This window comes from Oncorhynchus mykiss, chromosome 8 (genome assembly GCF_057628025.1).
Source record: "Oncorhynchus mykiss isolate SJ-2025 chromosome 8, ASM5762802v1, whole genome shotgun sequence".
In the NCBI taxonomy this organism is placed as follows: domain Eukaryota; kingdom Metazoa; phylum Chordata; class Actinopteri; order Salmoniformes; family Salmonidae; genus Oncorhynchus; species Oncorhynchus mykiss.
Window position 1 is genome coordinate 64318868 of NC_143029.1, and position 19341 is coordinate 64338208.

Sequence of the window (19341 nt, forward strand, 5' to 3'; positions counted from 1 at the left end):
GATTCTATATGTATTGCAATTCGATATTGCGATTTGATGTTCCAAACATATTCCTCTCTATATGTTTGATGCAGAGAGACAAGAGAGAGCTTGAGGAAATGAGTTTTGATCCGTCATGTAAATAAGTGGTATAAACCAACTATTTAAAAAGTTGACGAATAACAAGCTATAGGATGAGTTTTGGCGCAGGGACTTCCGACTAAATAGCAATAACAACAACAAATATTGTCCACTGTATCGATTTTTACCCCATCACTACTTAAAACACTACTCCTCTGGCACCGAATGACGGATCTGCACAAAATTTGACATGTGGCATCTATGGAACAAGGTCTCTCAATACAATATTTTTCAATCTAGGATCTCAAGCAACAGAGCAATATTTTCCTGGCTAGCATCTCTTGGGTGTGGTCTGGCACATAAATGCATATTATTCAGACATGGATATTTGTATTGTAACAGAACTGGACTCAACATATGCATGCACTTTCAGATTGACCACACGTTGACGCAATAGCGGACACATATGTATATCTTTGATCTGTGTGACTCAGAGTCATGGAATTTTGCATGCATGCTCAGGGAGGTGAGTTTAGTTAACGTGTAGGGTATGGCTCTGTTTTGCCGCATGGGCAGGAAAAACAATCCATACAAGCTTATTGGCTTATAGTGGACATTAGTGGAGGCGCCTCAGAGGAGGAAGGAGAGGACCCTCCTCAGTGAATTTCATAAAAGTAACAATTGTGAAACATTTAAAAAAGTATACATTTTCAGTTAAAACTGTACCAAATATATATTCACATCACCAAATAAAACACACTGTTTTGCAATGATAGCAGCACGTCAGTACTGTCCGAGTGGAACTGAAAGCAGAGAGATAAGAGATATCAAGTTGGCGCCGACAGAGAGGGCTACCTCGCTTCCAGTGTTTAGTTTTTTTATGTATTATTTCTTACATTGTTAGCCCAGAAAATCTTAAGTCTTATTACATACAACAGGGAAGAACTATTGGATATCAGAGCGATGTCAACTTACCAGCACTACAACCAGGAATATGATTTTCCCAAAGCGGATCCTTTGTGCGAACGACCAGGGCATTTGAACTGATTCCAGAGGCTGACCCAAAACAACGCCTCCGGAGGAGAGGTTCTTTGAGAGGCTAGTCAATGATCATAACACATGCACCTTGCCTGTCACCCTAGACCCACTTCAATTTGCTTACCGCACCAATAGGTCCACAGACGATGCAATAGCCATCATACTGCACACTGCCCTATCCCATCTGGAAAAGAGGAATACCTATGTAAGAATGCTGTTCATTGACTACAGCTCAGCATTCAACACCATAGTACCCTCCAAGCTCATCCTTAAGCTTGAGGCCCTGGGTCTCAGCCCCTCACTGTGAAATTGGGTTCGGGACTTCCTGACGGGCCGCCCCAAGGTGGTGAAGGTAGGAAATAACATTTACACTTCGTTGATCCTCAACACTGGGGCCCACAAGGGTGTGTGCTCAGCCCCCTCCTGTACTCCCTGTTCACCCATGACTGCGTGGTCATGCACACCTCCCACTCAATCATCAAGTTTGCAGACGACACAACAGTAGTAGGCATTAATACCAACAATGACAAGACAGCCTACAGGGAGGAGATGAGGGCACTCAGAGTGTGGTGTCAGGAAAGCAACCTCTCACTCAACATCAACAAAACTAAGGAGATGATCGTGGACTTCAGGAAACAGCAGAGGGGGCACCCCCCTATCCACATCTACGGGACAGTAGTGGAGAAGGTGGAAAGTTTTAAGTTCCTCGGCGTACACATCACGGACAAACTGAAATGGTCCACATTACAACATTGCCTCTTCAACCTAAAAAGGCTAAAGAAATTTGACTTGTCACCTAAAACCCTCACAAACTTTTACAGTTGCACAATTGATAGCATACTGTCGGACTGTATCACCGACCGGTGGTGTGGTCTGCACAACGCATTACCGGGGGCAAACTACCTGCCCTCCAGGACACATTCAGCACCCGAAATCACAGGAAGGCAAAAAAGATCATCAAGTACAGCATCCAACCGAGGCACTGCTACCATCCAGAAGGCGAGATCAGTACAACAAAACAAAGGAGATCGAGAGACTGTAAAACAGCTTCTTTCTCCAGGCTTCTTCCTCCAGGCCATCAGGCTGTAAAAAAGCCATCACTAACACAGAGAGGCTGCTGCCTACATACAGACTTGAAATCATTGGCCACTTTAATAAATCAATTACTAGTCACTTTAATAATGCCACATTTAATAATGTTTATATATATTGCATTACTCATCTCACATGTACAGTGTATACTGTATTTTATACCATCAATTGCATCTTGCCTATGCCACTCTGTTATTGCTCATCCATATATATGTACATTCCTTTCCTTTAGATGTGTGTGTATTAAGTAGTTGTTGTGGAATTGTTAGATTACATGTTAGATATTGCTGCACTGTTAGAACTATTTCGCTACACTCGCAATAACATCTGCTAACCATGTGTATGTGACTAATAAAATTTGATGTTCTACTAAAGCCTCAGCAGTACTCTGTAGGTTAGCACCATGGTGTAGCCAGAGGACAGATAGCTTCTGTCCTCCTCTGGGAACACTGACTTCAAAACTAAACCTAGGAGGCTCATGGTTCTCACCCCCTTCCGTAGACATACACATTAATTATGACAACTTCCGGAGGACATCCTCCAACCTATCAGTGCTCTTGCAGCATGAACTGACATGTTGTCCACCCAATAACAATATCAGAGATTGAATCTAGTACTGAATGCATAAGCTACAGCTAGCTAGCACTGCAGTGCATAAAATGTGATGATTAGTTGACTCAAAGAGAGAGAAAGACAATAGTTGAACAGTTTAGAACTAATTAATTTATTTCAAGGTTTGGCTTGGAAAGTTTTTTTCCTGGTCACAGACAGCTGATGTGTAGTGCACTGAAGTCCACAAGCGAAGGGAAAAGTTGAGAGGAGGAGAGCGCATAGATAGTTGCGAGAAGGAATTATATATACAACAAGCAAAGTGATGAAGCTGTTTTTATGTGGCTGCTATGAAAGTGAATTGAAAAATGTTTCTTAAACGGAAGCAAACAGAACAAAACAGGGATAAAAATACCTGTATTTGGCCAATAGAAATTTACATTAGCAAATGTTGGACTAATGATTACTCCCTAGATCAGCTAGATACAGGCAAGAATGTGCAAGGCGGTATTGAATGTGTCACTGTCTCACCTTGATTACTCAAAATTCTCTCTATGTTGTAAACTTTAATTCATAGGTTGTAGCAACCTCATGATGGGTAAAGTGGAAATTCAAGTATCATGTAGTAGCCTAAACCTATCGATGTTACATTGAGCTGGGTGAATGGAATATGAATGACAGTCATCCAATATTCTGTAATAGAAATAAGGCCATGTTCATATAAAAAAAATCGTCCTCCCTAATTTTAAACGGCACCAACCACCACTGGTAGACATATTGTTTGTGCTCTAGTCTTGGAAAATATTGCGTTTCAAGATGTCCACCCATAGAGGTTATATATCATATTTCATTCCAGTCTGTTTAGCAATTCTGGAGAAGATGTTTAAAGTAGTCAAAATCATTTTAAAAAATCTAAATATTTCAAAAGCATATTGCATGATTTTGAGTTCTGATATTTGACAAGCGTGGTAAGGAGTACAGAAGTAGCTCATCCTAGGGCGGTGTCCAATTTCTCCTGGCAATACAAAGGAAACAAATACAACAGGGTTTTCCAGCCTCGCTGCTGAACCACTAATCAAAGTCCTCTTATTAATATTGCCAGACTCCCAACCCATCTAGCCTTCTGACAATGAGAACAAATTAATGACTGGAGTAAATATACATCTAGCCAGGCTTTGCCTTGGCTGGACTAGTCCTCTCGAGCCAGCCACTTCACCTGCTGAAAGCAGATATGCATTTTGATGAGTGAAGTGCTACAGTTAAAGGGATTTGGGGGGGATTTCATTGAAGCACCAACGTGGGGCAGGAGAGGCTTTGGAGACGGAGGCAGGATTTATCTCTCGGATTGGATCATTCCTTGGCTGGGGGAAATACTTGGTCCAAGGGTGCATGATGTGCCAGCACTCTCCACCAATTTCTAGTTTTCCCCTGCTACAATATTTATCAACTAATCTCAGCAGAACTGCAGCTCAACCTCACATTCAGACTGTAAGCATACTCTTGCCAGCAGCACTGAGTCTTGGATGCTTTGCTCAGTGGCAAGTGAAGAGACATAATAAGACAAACTCTGCCCCATTAAAAATGCTTAGTGCTTAGGTCACTCCCTTCTTCTGTATTGTACATAATGCATTTTCAGGCTTGCTTTTAGATGTGTGTGTGTGTGTGTGTGTGTGTGTGTGTGTGTGTGTGTGTGTGTGTGTGTGTGTGTGTGTGTGTGTGTGTGTCTGCGTGTGTGCGTGTGTGCGTGCGTGCGTGCGTGCGTGCGTGCGTGTGTGTGTACCTTTTAAGATATGTCTTGCATATTGCTTGCTTTGACACTCAACCATCCCCCCAAAAATTAAGAGGTAATTTGCTCATTATCATGACAAATTGCTCAAGTTAGGCTTCAGACAAAAACAACATCAGCAGTAAAAGAATATGTTGTAATTATGAGGAAACACATTTCTCCTTTTCTGTAGCTTGTCAACAACGCAGCATTTTACAAAGATTTAATGTGAGAGCTGCTCTGCTATTGCTGTCAAAATGATGTTTAGTGAATTCAAGGAGCATGTCTATGCCTTCAAAACGTCACTCAGAATGCACTTTCCATATTATACAGAATCCAACAGATGGATAGAAGCCCTCTCTTGCAGATAGATGGTAGAGAAACAAAAGCAATGGAGAAAACGACCTGCCTCCGATCTCAAACGACGTATTCAGGGCATGAGCTAGATGTTTGTTGATTTTGAGCTAAATAGTTCTAGCCATTTTGGGATTTAAAAAATATTTTTTCCTTGCCCATTTTATCGTACACCTGTGTCCTGCTCCTCCCAATAGCTTTCAAATGCAGCTTGACAGAAATGAATAACAAACAACTGAAACAAATAGCCCACCTGATTCCATGAATTCGGTGTTGAAGTTGGTCCAGGATTCCTTGCTTTTGTGCAGATTTTCCTCTATGACTTTAATATCAGCAAAGGGGCAGTTACAATCTGGGAACTTGGCAGAGCAGCGGCACCAGCAGTCATTGTTACGACACAAAAGCTCCCCCTCAGAGTTGCATGCCACGTAGCTGAGAGCAGCCTCCACGAAACGGTTCCGGAGGAATTCTGGAAGGACATCCTGTAAACCTGAATACAGAGGAGAATATTATAGCATCTTGTCATTGATGAAATATTATATTTTAGTACCTTCAAGTTACATGAAGTTCATGTTCAAAACAAAGCAATATGTCCCCTTTATCCCTCCATAGTGAGAGCAAAAGTCTAAAAATGAGATGGGAATTACTATAATTGGGTTGTTTATTGTAGCCACAGCAAGACAAAGGAACTTAGTTGCTAGTAATTGAGAATTAGGTATAAAGACCACACATCTCAGAGATATGGCAGAGAATGCCAAACAAAATCCAGAGTGTAGATGGTCAAGGTTATGAAATGATGCGCCTACGATGTTAGAATAAGGGGAGGCATGGGCCCTGGTCAAAAGATGTGCAATACATAGGTAATCGGATGCTATTTGAGACTAATGTTCTGATGGAACACTTCTATTAAACAATGCCACCCATCAGAACATGCTCTGTATATATGCCTGCACAAATGTCCTTTACTGCATCAGACAGGCTTACACTTGATATACAGTGCATTCGGAAAGAATTCAGACCCCTTGACTCATTCCAAATTTTGTTTAGTTGCAGCCTTATTCTAAAATTAATTCAATTAAATGTTTTCCTCATCGATCTACACACAATACCCCATAATGACAAGTGAAAACAAGTTTTTAGAAATGTTTACAAATGTATTAAAAATGTCAAACTTAAATACCTTATTTACATAAGTATCAGACCCTTTGCTATGAGACTCGAAATTGAGATCAGGTGCATCCTGTTTCCATTGATCATCCTTGAGATGTTTATACAACTTGATTGGAGTCCGCGTGGTAAATTCAATTGATTGGACATGATTTGGAAAAGCACACACCTGTCAATATAACGTCCCATAGTTGACAGTGCATTTCAGAGTAAAAACCAAGCCATCATGTCAAAGGACTTGTTCATAGAGCTCCAAGACAGTTGTGTCAAGGCACAGATCTGGTGAACGGTACTGAAAGTTGTCTGCAGCATTGAAGGTCCCCAAGAACCCAGTGGCCTCAATTATTCTTAAATGGAAGAAGTTTGGAACCACCAAGACTCTTCCCAGTGGTGTAAAATACTTAAGTCTTTTTTTGGGGTATCTGTAGTTTACTTTACTATTTATATTTTTGACAACTTTTACTTCACTACATTCCTAAATAATATGACGTACTTTTTACTCCATACATTCTCCCTGACACCCAAAAGTACTCTTACATTTTGAATGCTTAGCAGGAGAGAAAAATGGTCCAATTCATGCACTTATCAAGTCAACATCCCTGGTCATCCCTTCTGCGACTGATCTGGTAGACTCACTAAACATGCTTAATGCTTCGTTTGTAAATTATGTCTGAGTTTTGGAGAGTGCCCTTGGATATCAAGAACATTATGCCGTCTGGTTTGCTTAATATAAGGAATTTGAAATTATTTATACTTTTACTTTGATACTTATGTATATTTTTGCAATTACATTTATTTTTGATACTTAATATATTTAAAACCAAATACTATTAGACTTTTACGCAAGTATTAGACTTTTACTCAAGTAGTATTTTACTGGATGACTTTTACTTTTACTTGAGTCATTTTCTACTTTTACTCAAGTATGACAATTGGGTACTTTTTCCACCATTGCCTCTTCCAAGATCTGGCCGCCCGGACAAACTGAGAAATTGGGGGAGAAGGGCCTTGGTCAGGGAGGTGACCAAGAACCCATTGGTCACTCTGACAGAGCTCCAGAGTTCCTCTGTGGGGATGGGATAATCTTCCAGAAGGACAACTATCTCTGCAGCACTCCACCAATCAGGCCTTTATTGTAGAGTGGCCAGACAGAAGCCACTTCTCAGTAAAAGGCACATGAAAGCTTGGAGTTAGCCAAATGGCACCTAAAGGACTCTCAGACCATGAGAAACAAGATGCTCTGGTCTGATGAAACCAAGATTAAACTCTTTGGCCTGAATGCCAAGCATCACATCTGGAGGAAACCTGGCACCATCCCTCCGGTGAAGCATGGTGGTGGCAGCATCATGCTGTGGGGATGTTTTTTAGCGTCAGGGACTGATAGAGTAGTTAGGATCGAGGGAAAGATGAACAGCGGAAAGTACAGAGATCCTTGATGAAAATCTGCTCCAGTGTGCTCAGGACCTCAGACTGGGAGCGAAGGTTTACCGTCCAAAAGGACAACGACCCTAAGCACACAGTAAAGACAATTTAGGAGTGGCTTTGTATGTCTCTGAATCTGCTTGAGTGGCCCTGCCAGAGCCCGGACTTGAACCCGATCGAACATCTCTGACAGAGCTTGAGAGGATCTACAGATCTGTATCCGATACCCAAGGATACTCAAGACTGTTTTCGGTGCTGAAGGTGCTTCAACAAAGGGTCTGAATACTTATGTAAATGTGATATTTCAGTTTTACATTTTTTATACATTTGCAAAAATGTCATTATGGGGTATTTTGTGTAGATTGAGGTGGGAAAAAAACAATTTAATCAATTTTAGTATAAGACTACCATAACAAAATGTGGAAAAAGTAAACGGGTCTGAATACTTTCCCGAATGCACTGTACATGCACCTAAAATAGGTGACATTCAATGTTGATAAAGATACCGTCCAATTTTAAATCACACGTCATTTGAAAACCCATAATCTGTTTTAAATGGTAACATCTTTTTCTGATCAATACATATCAATAACCTTGCAGAGAGTTCAATAATATGTATTACATTGTCTGCTTTTCTCAATTTCCCTAATGGTTTTGTTTAGTCAGAAGCTCAGCTGTGGGTGTTTGGAATCTAATGATCATGTTAGCTGTGACAAAGGCTTCCTCTCAGTTTTCAACACTTTGGAAATGTTTCAAGAGTGGAGTCAATCCGTGTGCCTTATTATGAATATTTCTGTGTGTTCCTTGGTATTTACTTTTTGAACAGTGGAGAGCAGACACAATTAGTCACAGTCTTCCTGCCTTGGCGGCTGACAGGTTCTGTGAGCCAATGGGAGAGCTATCTGGCAGAAATGGGCTTTAATTTGGGAGACGGCTAAATAACAGCCTCTTCACCTCAGCCCTTCCATCTCTGCCACTTTTTTTTTTGGGGGGGGGGGGGGAGTGCAACGAGTACTTTTCTGTGGAATTGCAAGCTTCAGTTGTCAAGAACAATACTTTCCCATATTTCATTTCTTTTCCCTGTGCTAATGACTTGTCTTGCTGGAAGCGCAGAGATGCTTTAGCTAAGAAAGTTACAAAATTCAACACACACACACACACACACACACACACACACACACACACACACACACACACACACACACACACACACACACACACACACACACTCAATCTGAAAAAATACTGTCACACAGATTTTCAACCATCTCTCAGTAGTTACAGGGTATCTGTCAGCAGTGGGCTTCCTTCAGGAGACGGCGGTATTAAGTGGGTTGGCAATTTAAATGTCAAACCTGAGGAAGGCGCTGGAAATTGGCACAAGCTGCGTTTATAATTAGCGATGGCTGAAGGAAGAGAATGCTCTGAGCTCATTCCTATCCTCACACTACTTTGTGCTTGTTTGACTTGTGGTGACATTTCTGTCGTGGGTGTTCGAAGCAAATTAGTGTTCGCTGAAATGCTTGTCTGCAGACGACCCTACAGCCTACTTTTAAAGAATTGGAAAATATTAAATTTATTAGACTGGCATTAACCTCTGGGATTTCATATTATTATTGAACCACATGGGCTTTTCCATTGCAATGAATAATAGGAGTCTGAAATGGGATTAGCTGTGATTGTTTGTTTTCTAGTAACCTTATAATGGTAATCTACTTCAATTTAATATGAATTTGAAAAAGGTAGATTATCGTTAAATATTTCTACAGTGCCGTAAAATACTTTTTGGGTGTCGGCTTCCTCTAATGAAGATTAAGAATTGAATGATCACATTTTCCTTGGTTAAACAAGACAAGATAATATAAACACGATTTTTGTTCCTGGCATCCTTATAGACTCTAAACCATTTGCTTAATATAGTGACCAATATGCACTGTTTGATGGTTTAATTAGATGCAAATACAGTGAGATTGATAAATAACCCTATCATTTAAATATGTGGATTGATTTATGCATTTTGTCATGGTTGTGGCTTACAGTGCCTTGCGAAAGTATTCGGCCCCCTTGAACTTTGCGACCTTTTGCCACATTTCAGGCTTCAAACATAAAGATATAAAACTGTATTTTGTTGTGAAGAATCAACAACAAGTGGGACACAATCATGAAGTGGAACGACATTTATTGGATATTTCAAACTTTTTTAACAAATCAAAAACTGAAAAATTGGGCATGCAAAATTATTCAGCCCTCTTAAGTTAATACTTTGTAGCGCCACCTTTTGCTGCGATTACAGCTGTAAGTCGCTTGGGGTATGTCTCTATCAGTTTTGCACATCGAGAGACTGAAATTTTTTCCCATTCCTCCTTGCAAAACAGCTCGAGCTCAGTGAGGTTGGATGGAGAGCATTTGTGAACAGCAGTTTTCAGTTCTTTCCACAGATTCTCGATTGGATTCAGGTCTGGACTTTGACTTGGCCATTCTAACACCTGGATATGTTTATTTTTGAACCATTCCATTGTAGATTTTGCTTTATGTTTTGGATCATTGTCTTGTTGGAAGACAAATCTCCGTCCCAGTCTCAGGTCTTTTGCAGACTCCATCAGGTTTTCTTCCAGAATGGTCCAGTATTTGGCTCCATCCATCTTCCCATCAATTTTAACCATCTTCCCTGTCCCTGCTGAAGAAAAGCAGGCCCAAACCATGATGCTGCCACCACCATGTTTGACAGTGGGGATGGTGTGTTCAGGGTGATGAGCTGTGTTGCTTTTACGCCAAACATAATGTTTTGCATTGTTGCCAAAAAGTTCCATTTTGGTTTCATCTGACCAGAGCACCTTCTTCCACATGTTTGGTGTGTCTCCCAGGTGGTTTGTGGCAAACTTTAAACAGCACTTTTTATGGATATCTTTAAGAAATGGCTTTCTTCTTGCCACTCTTCCATAAAGGCCAGATTTGTGCAATATACGACTGATTGTTGTCCTATGGACAGAGTCTCCCACCTCAGCTGTAGATCTCTGCAGTTCATCCAGAGTGATCATGGGCTGCATCTTGGCTGCATCTTGGCTGCATCTCTGATCAGTGTTCTCCTTGTATGAGCTGAAAGTTTAGAGGGACGGCCAGGTCTTGGTAGATTTGCAGTGGTCTGATACTCCTTCCATTTCAATATTATCGCTTGCACAGTGCTCCTTGGGATGTTTAAAGCTTGGGAAATCTTTTTGTATCCAAATCCGGCTTTAAACTTCTTCACAACAGTATCTCGGACCTGCCTGGTGTGTTCCTTGTTCTTCATGATGCTCTCTGCGCTTTTAACGGACCTTTGAGACTATCACAGTGCAGGTGCATTTATACGGAGACTTGATTACACACAGGTGGATTGTATTTATCATCATTAGTCATTTAGGTCAACATTGGATCATTCAGAGATCCTCACTGAACTTCTGGAGAGAGTTTGCTGCACTGAAAGTAAAGGGGCTGAATAATTTTGCACGCCCAATTTTTCAGTTTTTGATTTGTTAAAAAAGTTTGAAATATCCAATAAATGTCGTTCCACTTCATGATTGTGTCCCATTTGTTGTTGATTCTTCACAAAAAAAATACAGTTTTATATCTTTATGTTTGAATTCTGAAATGTGGCAAAAGGTCGCAAAGTTCAAGGGGGCCGAATACTTTCGCAAGGCACTGTATACATCATGGTAAGCCAATTTTCAATTTACAATTGCTCTTGGGCTACCAGAGAGGTGAACCAAAGATTTAGGTTTCCTGCCTGTAGATAGTTTTTTTAGTGCACTTCACGTAAACAATAGCTGAAATGGCATTGTACAGTCATCAATGTATTTAATATAGGGATAAGACAAACATAAAAATATATCCCACAGTTTTAGATAAGCCCTGCACCACAAAGTAAACAAAATCCTGGATTGAACATTTAAATTTACAGTGTTACACCTTCAGAACATGAGGTGAGGAAGATCTTTGGAGGATATACCCTTGGACTTTGTTTTCATGAATTATACATTGTGCAGGGAGAGACCAGTAGATATGCACTTCCTTTCACTTCTTGATACCGACTGCTTTTTCCAGTCCTTCATCATCTTTTCTCCTGTGTTCACGATGCTTAGACTTGGCTTCACTATTGGATTAGAGAGATTGTCATCACTGTCACTTGCTTATCTATTTCTTTCCTCTTGAAATAAAGCTTAGCCAGACGTGTGATGCTCTGAAGCAGAGCCGTCTCTAGGCAGAAGCTAAATAAGCAGTCGCTTACCCGGCCGCAAGGCCCCCCCCCGACGATAAAAAATTGACAACTTATCAAAACCTTGTTCTGTTGAAGCATTCTTGGTTCTAGGTGAGCAAGTCCGCTCGGAAAGGAGAGAAGGCACGGTAAGATGGCCTAAATAACTGGCAAGCAGCGCATGAGAAGGCTATATTGTCAGATGGTAGGCCTATCTGTTAACGCCGATACACAAAATACACACTATGACTAGCCTGCTAATGTGCCTTTACTGTCTAGAAAATACCCATTACTGATCCAAATGTTTGCCTAATCAGGCCTAGGCTAGATTATTATTATTTTCGTAATGAATCATGCATTCAAAACGCAGAGCTTTTTAGCGGGTATTGAAATGGCATATTCACTGCAGTTTACAGCCTAGACTATAACTCTTTGCTCACTAGAAAAAATAAAGAAAATACATTATTGCATTGTGTTTCTCTAGCCTAGGTATGATAATTTTCTTATCCCTAAAAAGCTTAATAAATTGGGGCAGTGGCGATTTTTAGCATGTAAATCTTGGTGGGGCAAACTCAACCCATTTGTTTAGATGCATGCCAGCAAAGCCACTACACAACATTTTATTATTTTATTAGGCCTATGGTCTAAAAAGGAAGGAAAGAACAATCACAAGGATCTATAATAATAGACCATATACCGGCGCACAGACAGCACATTGCGTAAACAAAACAACCCTTGCAATATCAACTGAAATAACATGGGTCTATTACTGAACTTTTTGTTGAAAAAAAATGTTGAATGGGTAGAGACTTTCACTGGCAAACATGGTTACAGACCCAACAACATATAGAATCCCCTCCTCATGAAGAAAAGTACATGAGCTAATTATAATACACAAATAAGCAAAACTATGAAATCATTCATGAATAAGATAGACCTACTGTATATAAGCAATATAACAATTGAGATGTACAAACTATGGCATAAGGGAATGATGAGTGGATAAGAGGCAAGCCGTAATTTCGATTAAGACATTAATGAGCGAGTAGTCCACATACTTTGGTCATGTAATGTAAATGGCTTATAAAATTAACAGGATTAAATCTCCGCAATAGTCCTTAGCCACTTGCCATCAATGCTTTTCTTCTGTTAGAGTATTTAAGCCGCATCTGTTCTTACTGTCTACAGTAAGACCCTAGGTCTTCCATCTAACCCTAGCTTTACCATAGTTTACGTTTTGGCCCATAAGCTGGTCTTTAAACTATTCCTTGTTGTTAGCCATCCCTGTGGTGTTTATGGGAATGAAGGCTTAGCGTATGGAGATTTTGTTCCTCCATCCTTGGACTGTGTCCTGGCCATCTGGGCCTCATTATGTCTGATATTTGCCCAATTCCCTATTGTCTAGCCTCTGTTGTTTGACCAGTGCAGCCATGTTGGACCTGCTGGTTGGACCTGCTAGGAGCCAGGTTATGGAAGCAGCACTCAAAGCCTGTGTCCAAAATGTCACCCTATTCCCTTTACAGTGCGCTACTTTTGACCTGGTCAAAAGTAGTGCACTATGTAGGGAATAGGTACCATTTTGGGACGTCACCAAAGCTTATTTTATACACCGTTTAAGCACCAGTCCCCAGCAGATGGATGAATCCATCCCAAAATAATCCCACACAACAGGATTTTCAAAACCTTGCTTCACAGATATGATCTATGATTTGAGATTCAATACTGCATGATTTCACAAGTCAAAGAGCCTGAATGAATAGCCTTGAGGAATGACGAATGAGAGCCCACTGCTAAGCTTAGAAGCACTGATATACACTTATCAAAATCATATGGCATTGGTTGTATAGATCAGAGCTGGCAAGAACAGTGAAGCACTCAAGGGGAATCCAAAGCTTTTGCCTGGAGAGTTTATTGTACGCAAGAAAGTTTCTCCACCAAAATACTCCCTTACATCAAGTTGGAGAGTTATGATCATTTGAAACTAAATAAGTAATTTTTTCTTCTTGGCAGCAAAACTATTTTTTGTGGATTCCAAGTCATTTGTCTTGCAGCATAGAACAAAGAACATAATGAGTATATTATACACACACAATAGAACACAGAGCAACTGTTTAGAAAATGGAGTACAGTAGCTTACCTTTTAGCTGTATTTTATTTTCAGGACTGTGTACCAAGACAGAGCTAACAGAATCAAGGCTGTCATAGTTACTGCATCCGAGGGGCCCGGTCCTAGTTTCTGTTACCTAGGAAACAAGGAGATACTTTAATGCCTTATTATGCCTACTGGTGAATCATGTACCTGGTTGTTAGTTGTCTAACCTTTAGAAATAGAATGAATAGAAAGGGTTTCCCCATTCAAGTCAATGAGGGCATAATGGGTGGACTGGCAGCCATTTTGAGTGTACCCATGCCAGGAAGTAAAAGCTAGGTTGAAGATGACCTGAGTAAAAGCTACAATAAATTGAAGATGGGAAGATTAAGACAAAGGAATAATTCTGTGAGGAAGCATTAAAAATTAATATTCATGGGACCAGCGGTCAGGAATTCCAGTAAAAATGTGGCTGGATAGGAATGACAGTAAAACTGTTGAGTAGTTAGCTGATATTCACTACGAATGTGTTTACTTTTCACTTTGATGGCAAACTTTCTGTGCTACTACCATTCACTCCCAGTCATTCCCGAATGTAATAGCTTGTCCCTTGTTGAATAGTGGTGCAAAGAGTTATGGGATATTAGAATCCTCTTGTCTTTACCTGAATATATCAAAGACAGTATTGTATGTGATGGTTTGTATAAACCTTGCTGTCTGCCTGTCCGACCTCGGAAACGTTTCATGTTTCATTGAAAAAATGCGATCTCGCATACAGAGAATGCTGTGTCTGCCTTGTCCCGCTTCATCGTCCATTATTTCCAAGGTAATGATGAGCGTCTGTGTTTATCCCTTACATTGAAAAGTTATTAAAACAGATGAATATGGAGCATTTGCTGCCCTCCCAGCTGTAGAGTTTTTGGCGCAGTTGGCTAGCTAAGGGAGAAGACATTAGCCAGCCTGCATAGCAACCGTTTTTGTTAGCCATAGCTAACACACAGATTGTTTTTTTGTTTTTTTTCAAGTCTTTGTTCTCAAATGAAGGGATAAAATGCAGCTTTTCTGATTGGAAAGTTAAAATTCTATGCGTTGTTCTTGACCCCGTTTCACACGGGCTATTTTGGCAGTGTGTTTATGTTTCTGTGGCTAAAAGTTGGTGCTAACCCTGCTCTGTAACAGGGCCAGCAAGACCTGGGCTAAGGTTGGTGCGAGCCCACATTAGAATGTGCAAGTGTGAACATTCACAAAATACTTTAATCCATGTCAATCTTCTCCTCCAAACCGATGAAATATGAATAATATACTGTAGTACGGAGCTCAAAAAAGGCAACAGTGAAAAGGCAATATTATGTAAATCGATCTCTTTATCGCATCTATCAATATAAACCTCCCTTGCAAATCTCCTTCCAAATCTTCCTCGCAGTTATGTAAGAGAGTAAGACTGTATTTCTTGACAAACAATGCTGCCAGTAAGCTACAATACTGAATAAATAAGGTGTTTTAAAGATGATTCATTGTAAAATATTGTTTTTCTATCGACCCTTGTCAAACAATATCAAGTCAGTGCAGCACTACATGCTATGTATTGGGGACTATACTTCATTCTTCTTACTGTGATATATACCAAATAAGTTGAAGTACTTTATGGTCCCCCTGCATTATGTAAGATAATATATTTCATTCCTCCTCCAGAAGTTTCATTACAACCACAAAGCCTAAAGCCATGTACGCAGGCAGGTCAAGCACATCCCACTCTCTCATGGATGATTAGCTCAGTTGGCAGAGCATTGAGGAGCAGGTGGCTCGCATACTAGAGATGATAATTTTGCTAAAATGTAACCAGCAGCTTCTCATCTTGAAACACTGCAGAGCTGAAGCCAGGTATTTGCAGAGTGCTTCATGTGATTTTTTTAATCAATCTGTCCTATAACATACACAGAGTGTACAAAATATTAGGAACACCTTCCTAATATTGAGTTGAACCACCTTTTGCCATCAGAACAGCCTCAATTCGTCGGGGCATGGACAAGCATTTCACAGGGACGTTGGCCCATGTTGCCTCCATTGCTTCCCACGGTTGTGTCATGTTGGCTGGATGTCCTATGGGTGATGGTGGGGGACCATTCTTGATGCACACAGAAAACTGTTGAACGTGAAAAACCCGGCAACGTTGCAGTTCTTGGCACACTCACTCGGTGCGGCTGTCACCTACGACCATACCCCGTTCAAAGGCACTTCAATATTTTTTCTTGCCCGTTCAACCCCATGACTAGTTAGGTTTACATCCAATTGGTGGCAGATTTTCATGCAAATATAAAAAAATCTGCATGAAGAAAATAAGCGCATTTTCCAACTAGTGGTGTGTTTCCACCAAACTAAAAAAAAAATCACTGCATGATGATGTAATGTACAAAATATATACTTTTTCACTTATGTGTTCCTTGTGTTTTTTTACAAAAACTGTTGCGTTAAATAGCAAATGTGCTGACTCAGTCTTTGCATGTGCCCTCTGGCCAACAGCTCGCAGATATAGTGCGGGTGGCTCTGCAGGTGGGCTAGTCTACATGATGATATAATTGATAAGAGTGAGAATGTTTTATATTTGTCAAAATGGCAGTCAAGCATCGAACATCCTTTCACCTGAATAAGACCCTCGACATTTATTGGAAAGGAGCATCAAGCTCATACCATACACTTTCACCACCTTGTGAAGTCCATCATAACTTATTTTATCTGAAAGCTAATTTAAATTGCATAGCTTCCCAAGATTTGGTGTGTCCTCCCACTACGACATGTCATCGCGTGATAACAAGTTTACTTTGATATTATGGTTATTATATCAATATTTGCTCATTAAAAAAAAAACACCACCATTTCTTGCATAATTAGTTTTACAGACAAAAAAGATCCCAACATGTCGAACAAACAAATTATCTGTCAGAATTTATAAAATTGCATAGAAACCGTCACAGTTGCCGTCACAGTTGTCATGATTTTTTTTGTACGGTATGACTTTACACTGACAAACTGGGGATGGAAACGTGGTTAATAGCACACATACACAATCCATGTCTCAGTTGTGTCAAGGCTTAAAAATCCTTCTTTAATTAACCTGTCTCCTCCCCTTCATCTACACTGATTGAAGTGGATTTAACAGGTGACATCAATAAGAGATCATAGCGTTCACCTGGATTCACCATGTTGGTGTTCCTAATGTTTTGTATACTCAGTGTTGTTCAAAGCACTGATTCCTGGTGCTTAATCGGACCTGGCAGCTTATGTTTTTTAGACAGTCCTGCTGTCTGCCAGTTAGCTAAGATGCATACAGCTAGTACATACCATTGTGAAACTTTCTGACAAATATTAAGGTACCGGTCCTCTGAAATGCTAATGGTAACTTTATAGACCTTGACAAATAATCGTACAGTCCAAAAAGCACTATTTAAGTAGATTAAATTAAATGTAGTTCAATCAATTAACAACCAAGCTGTAAATATACAGTATAGTACTGCTACTGGGATCATGTCACATTGCTATCATTATCTTTATATTTTGCTCTCAGTGTAGTCTATGGCCAAACCTACTCACAATACATCAAGGACAATTGTCATAACAAATAAAGGTATTGTACTGTATGTAGTCATGACAGTCAAGTGTACCATTGGTCAAATGGGACATTTGTCCTCTAGACGCAACTAGACGGTTGGGGAACACAAGACACAATTTGGTAAGAGAGAATAACTTACACCACACGGTATGTAGCATCACAGGTAAATATTCAGAAAATAAAGGAATCTAAAATAAACTGTAACACATTTGTCTATTTAAAGAACAATATGAATGACTAGCTGACCAGGATGTTGTCTAAATAATTTAAAGTCTGATCATTAAAAAGTCTAAAATACCCCACCACTATAGTACTAGAGCTATGGCTCTTTCTGCTTGGTTTAATAAAAAACATCTGAGGCCTCCCGAGTGGCACAGCGGTCTAAGGCACTGCATCGCAGTGCTAGAGGCATCACTACAGACCCCAGTTCAATCCCAGGCTGTATCACAACTGGTCGTGATCGGAAGTCCCATTGGGCGCCGCACAATTGGCCCAACGTCATCTGGGTTAAGGGAGGGTTTGGCCGGGGGGGCTTTACTTGGCTCATTGTGCTCTAGCAACTCATTGTGGCAGACCGGGCGCCTGCAGGCTGACCTCGTTGTCAGTTGAGTGGTGTTTTCTCCGAAACATTGGTGCGACTGGCTTCCGGGTTGGGCGGGTGTTAAGAAGCAAGGTTTGTCGGGTCATGTTTTGGAGGACGCATGACTCGACCTTCACATCCCGAGCCCGTTGGGGAGTTGCAGTGAAGTGACAAGATTGAAAAAAGGGGTCAAAAAAATCGGAAAGGCTTTCTATGAGTCACAGCACAACATGCTGACTCTCTCCTCTGTTCTCATCCTCCTAGATATACTATATATATACAGAAGTATGTGGACAATAACTGTTTGTCGGGAGCTTCATGAAATGTGTTTCCAGGGCCGAGCAGCCACATACAAGCCTAAGGTCACCATGCACAATGCCAAGCGTTGGCTGTAGTTGTGTAAAGCTTGCTGCCATTCAACTCTGGAGCAGTGGAAACGCGTTCTCTGGAGTGATGAATCACGCTTCACAATCTGGCAGTCCGATGGACAAATCTGTGTTTGGCGGGTGCCAGAAGAATGCTACATACCCCAATGCATAGTGCCAACTGTAAAGTTTGCTGGAGGAGAAATAATGGTCTGGGGCTGTTTTTCATGGTTCGGGCTAGGCCCCTTAATTCCAGTGAAGGGAAATGCACAAAGCGAGGTCCATACAGAAATGGTTTGTCAAGATTGGTGTGGAAGAACTTGACTGGCCTGCACAGGGCTCTGACCTCAACCCCATCGAACACCTTTGGGAGGAATTGGCTGAATGGAAGCAAGTCCCCGCAACAATGTTCCAACATTTATTCAAAAGCCTTCCCAGAAGAGTGGAGGCTGTTATAGCAGCAAAGGTGGGACCAACTCCATATTAATTATCATGGTTTTGGAATGAATGTTCAACCAACGAGCAGGTGTCCACATACTTCTGATAATGTAATGTATATCTGCTGCCTTCGACACCCTGAACCATCAGATCACTGGCCCTCTTAAGGATCTGCCCCTTTTTTTCAATTTTTGCCTAAAATGACATACCCAAATATAACTGCCTTTAGCTCAGGACCTGAAGAAATGACATACATATTATTGATACCATTTAAAAGGAAACACTTTGAAGTTTGTGGAAATGTGAAATAAATGTAGGAGAATATAACACATTAGATCTGGTAAAAGATAATACAAAGAAAAATAACAGTTTTTTGTATTTGTTTTTGTACCATCCTCTTTGAAATGCAAGAGAGAGGCCATAATGTATTATTTCAGCCCAGGCACAATTTAACATTTGGCCACCAGATGGCAGCTGTGTATGGGCAAAGTTTTAGACTGATCCAATGAACCATTGTATTTCTCTTCAAAATGTTGTATCAAGACTGCCCAAATGAGCCTAATTGGTTTATGAATAACTTTTCA

At 40.5% G+C, this 19341-nt stretch overlaps 1 protein-coding gene across 1 annotated transcript in view; it reads right to left on the reverse strand.

Annotated features, from left to right (window-relative positions):
* The window catches only part of LOC110530307 (BMP/retinoic acid-inducible neural-specific protein 3), a 71160-nt gene that overhangs the window by 25826 nt on the left and 25993 nt on the right, over positions 1-19341 (reverse strand). The window contains exons 4-5 of the mRNA XM_021613236.3: positions 13816-13921; positions 5112-5348 (exon numbers count right to left, since the gene is read on the reverse strand). Coding sequence (XP_021468911.3) covers positions 5112-5348; positions 13816-13921 — 343 coding nt within the window. The remainder of the gene's footprint in view (positions 1-5111; positions 5349-13815; positions 13922-19341) is intronic.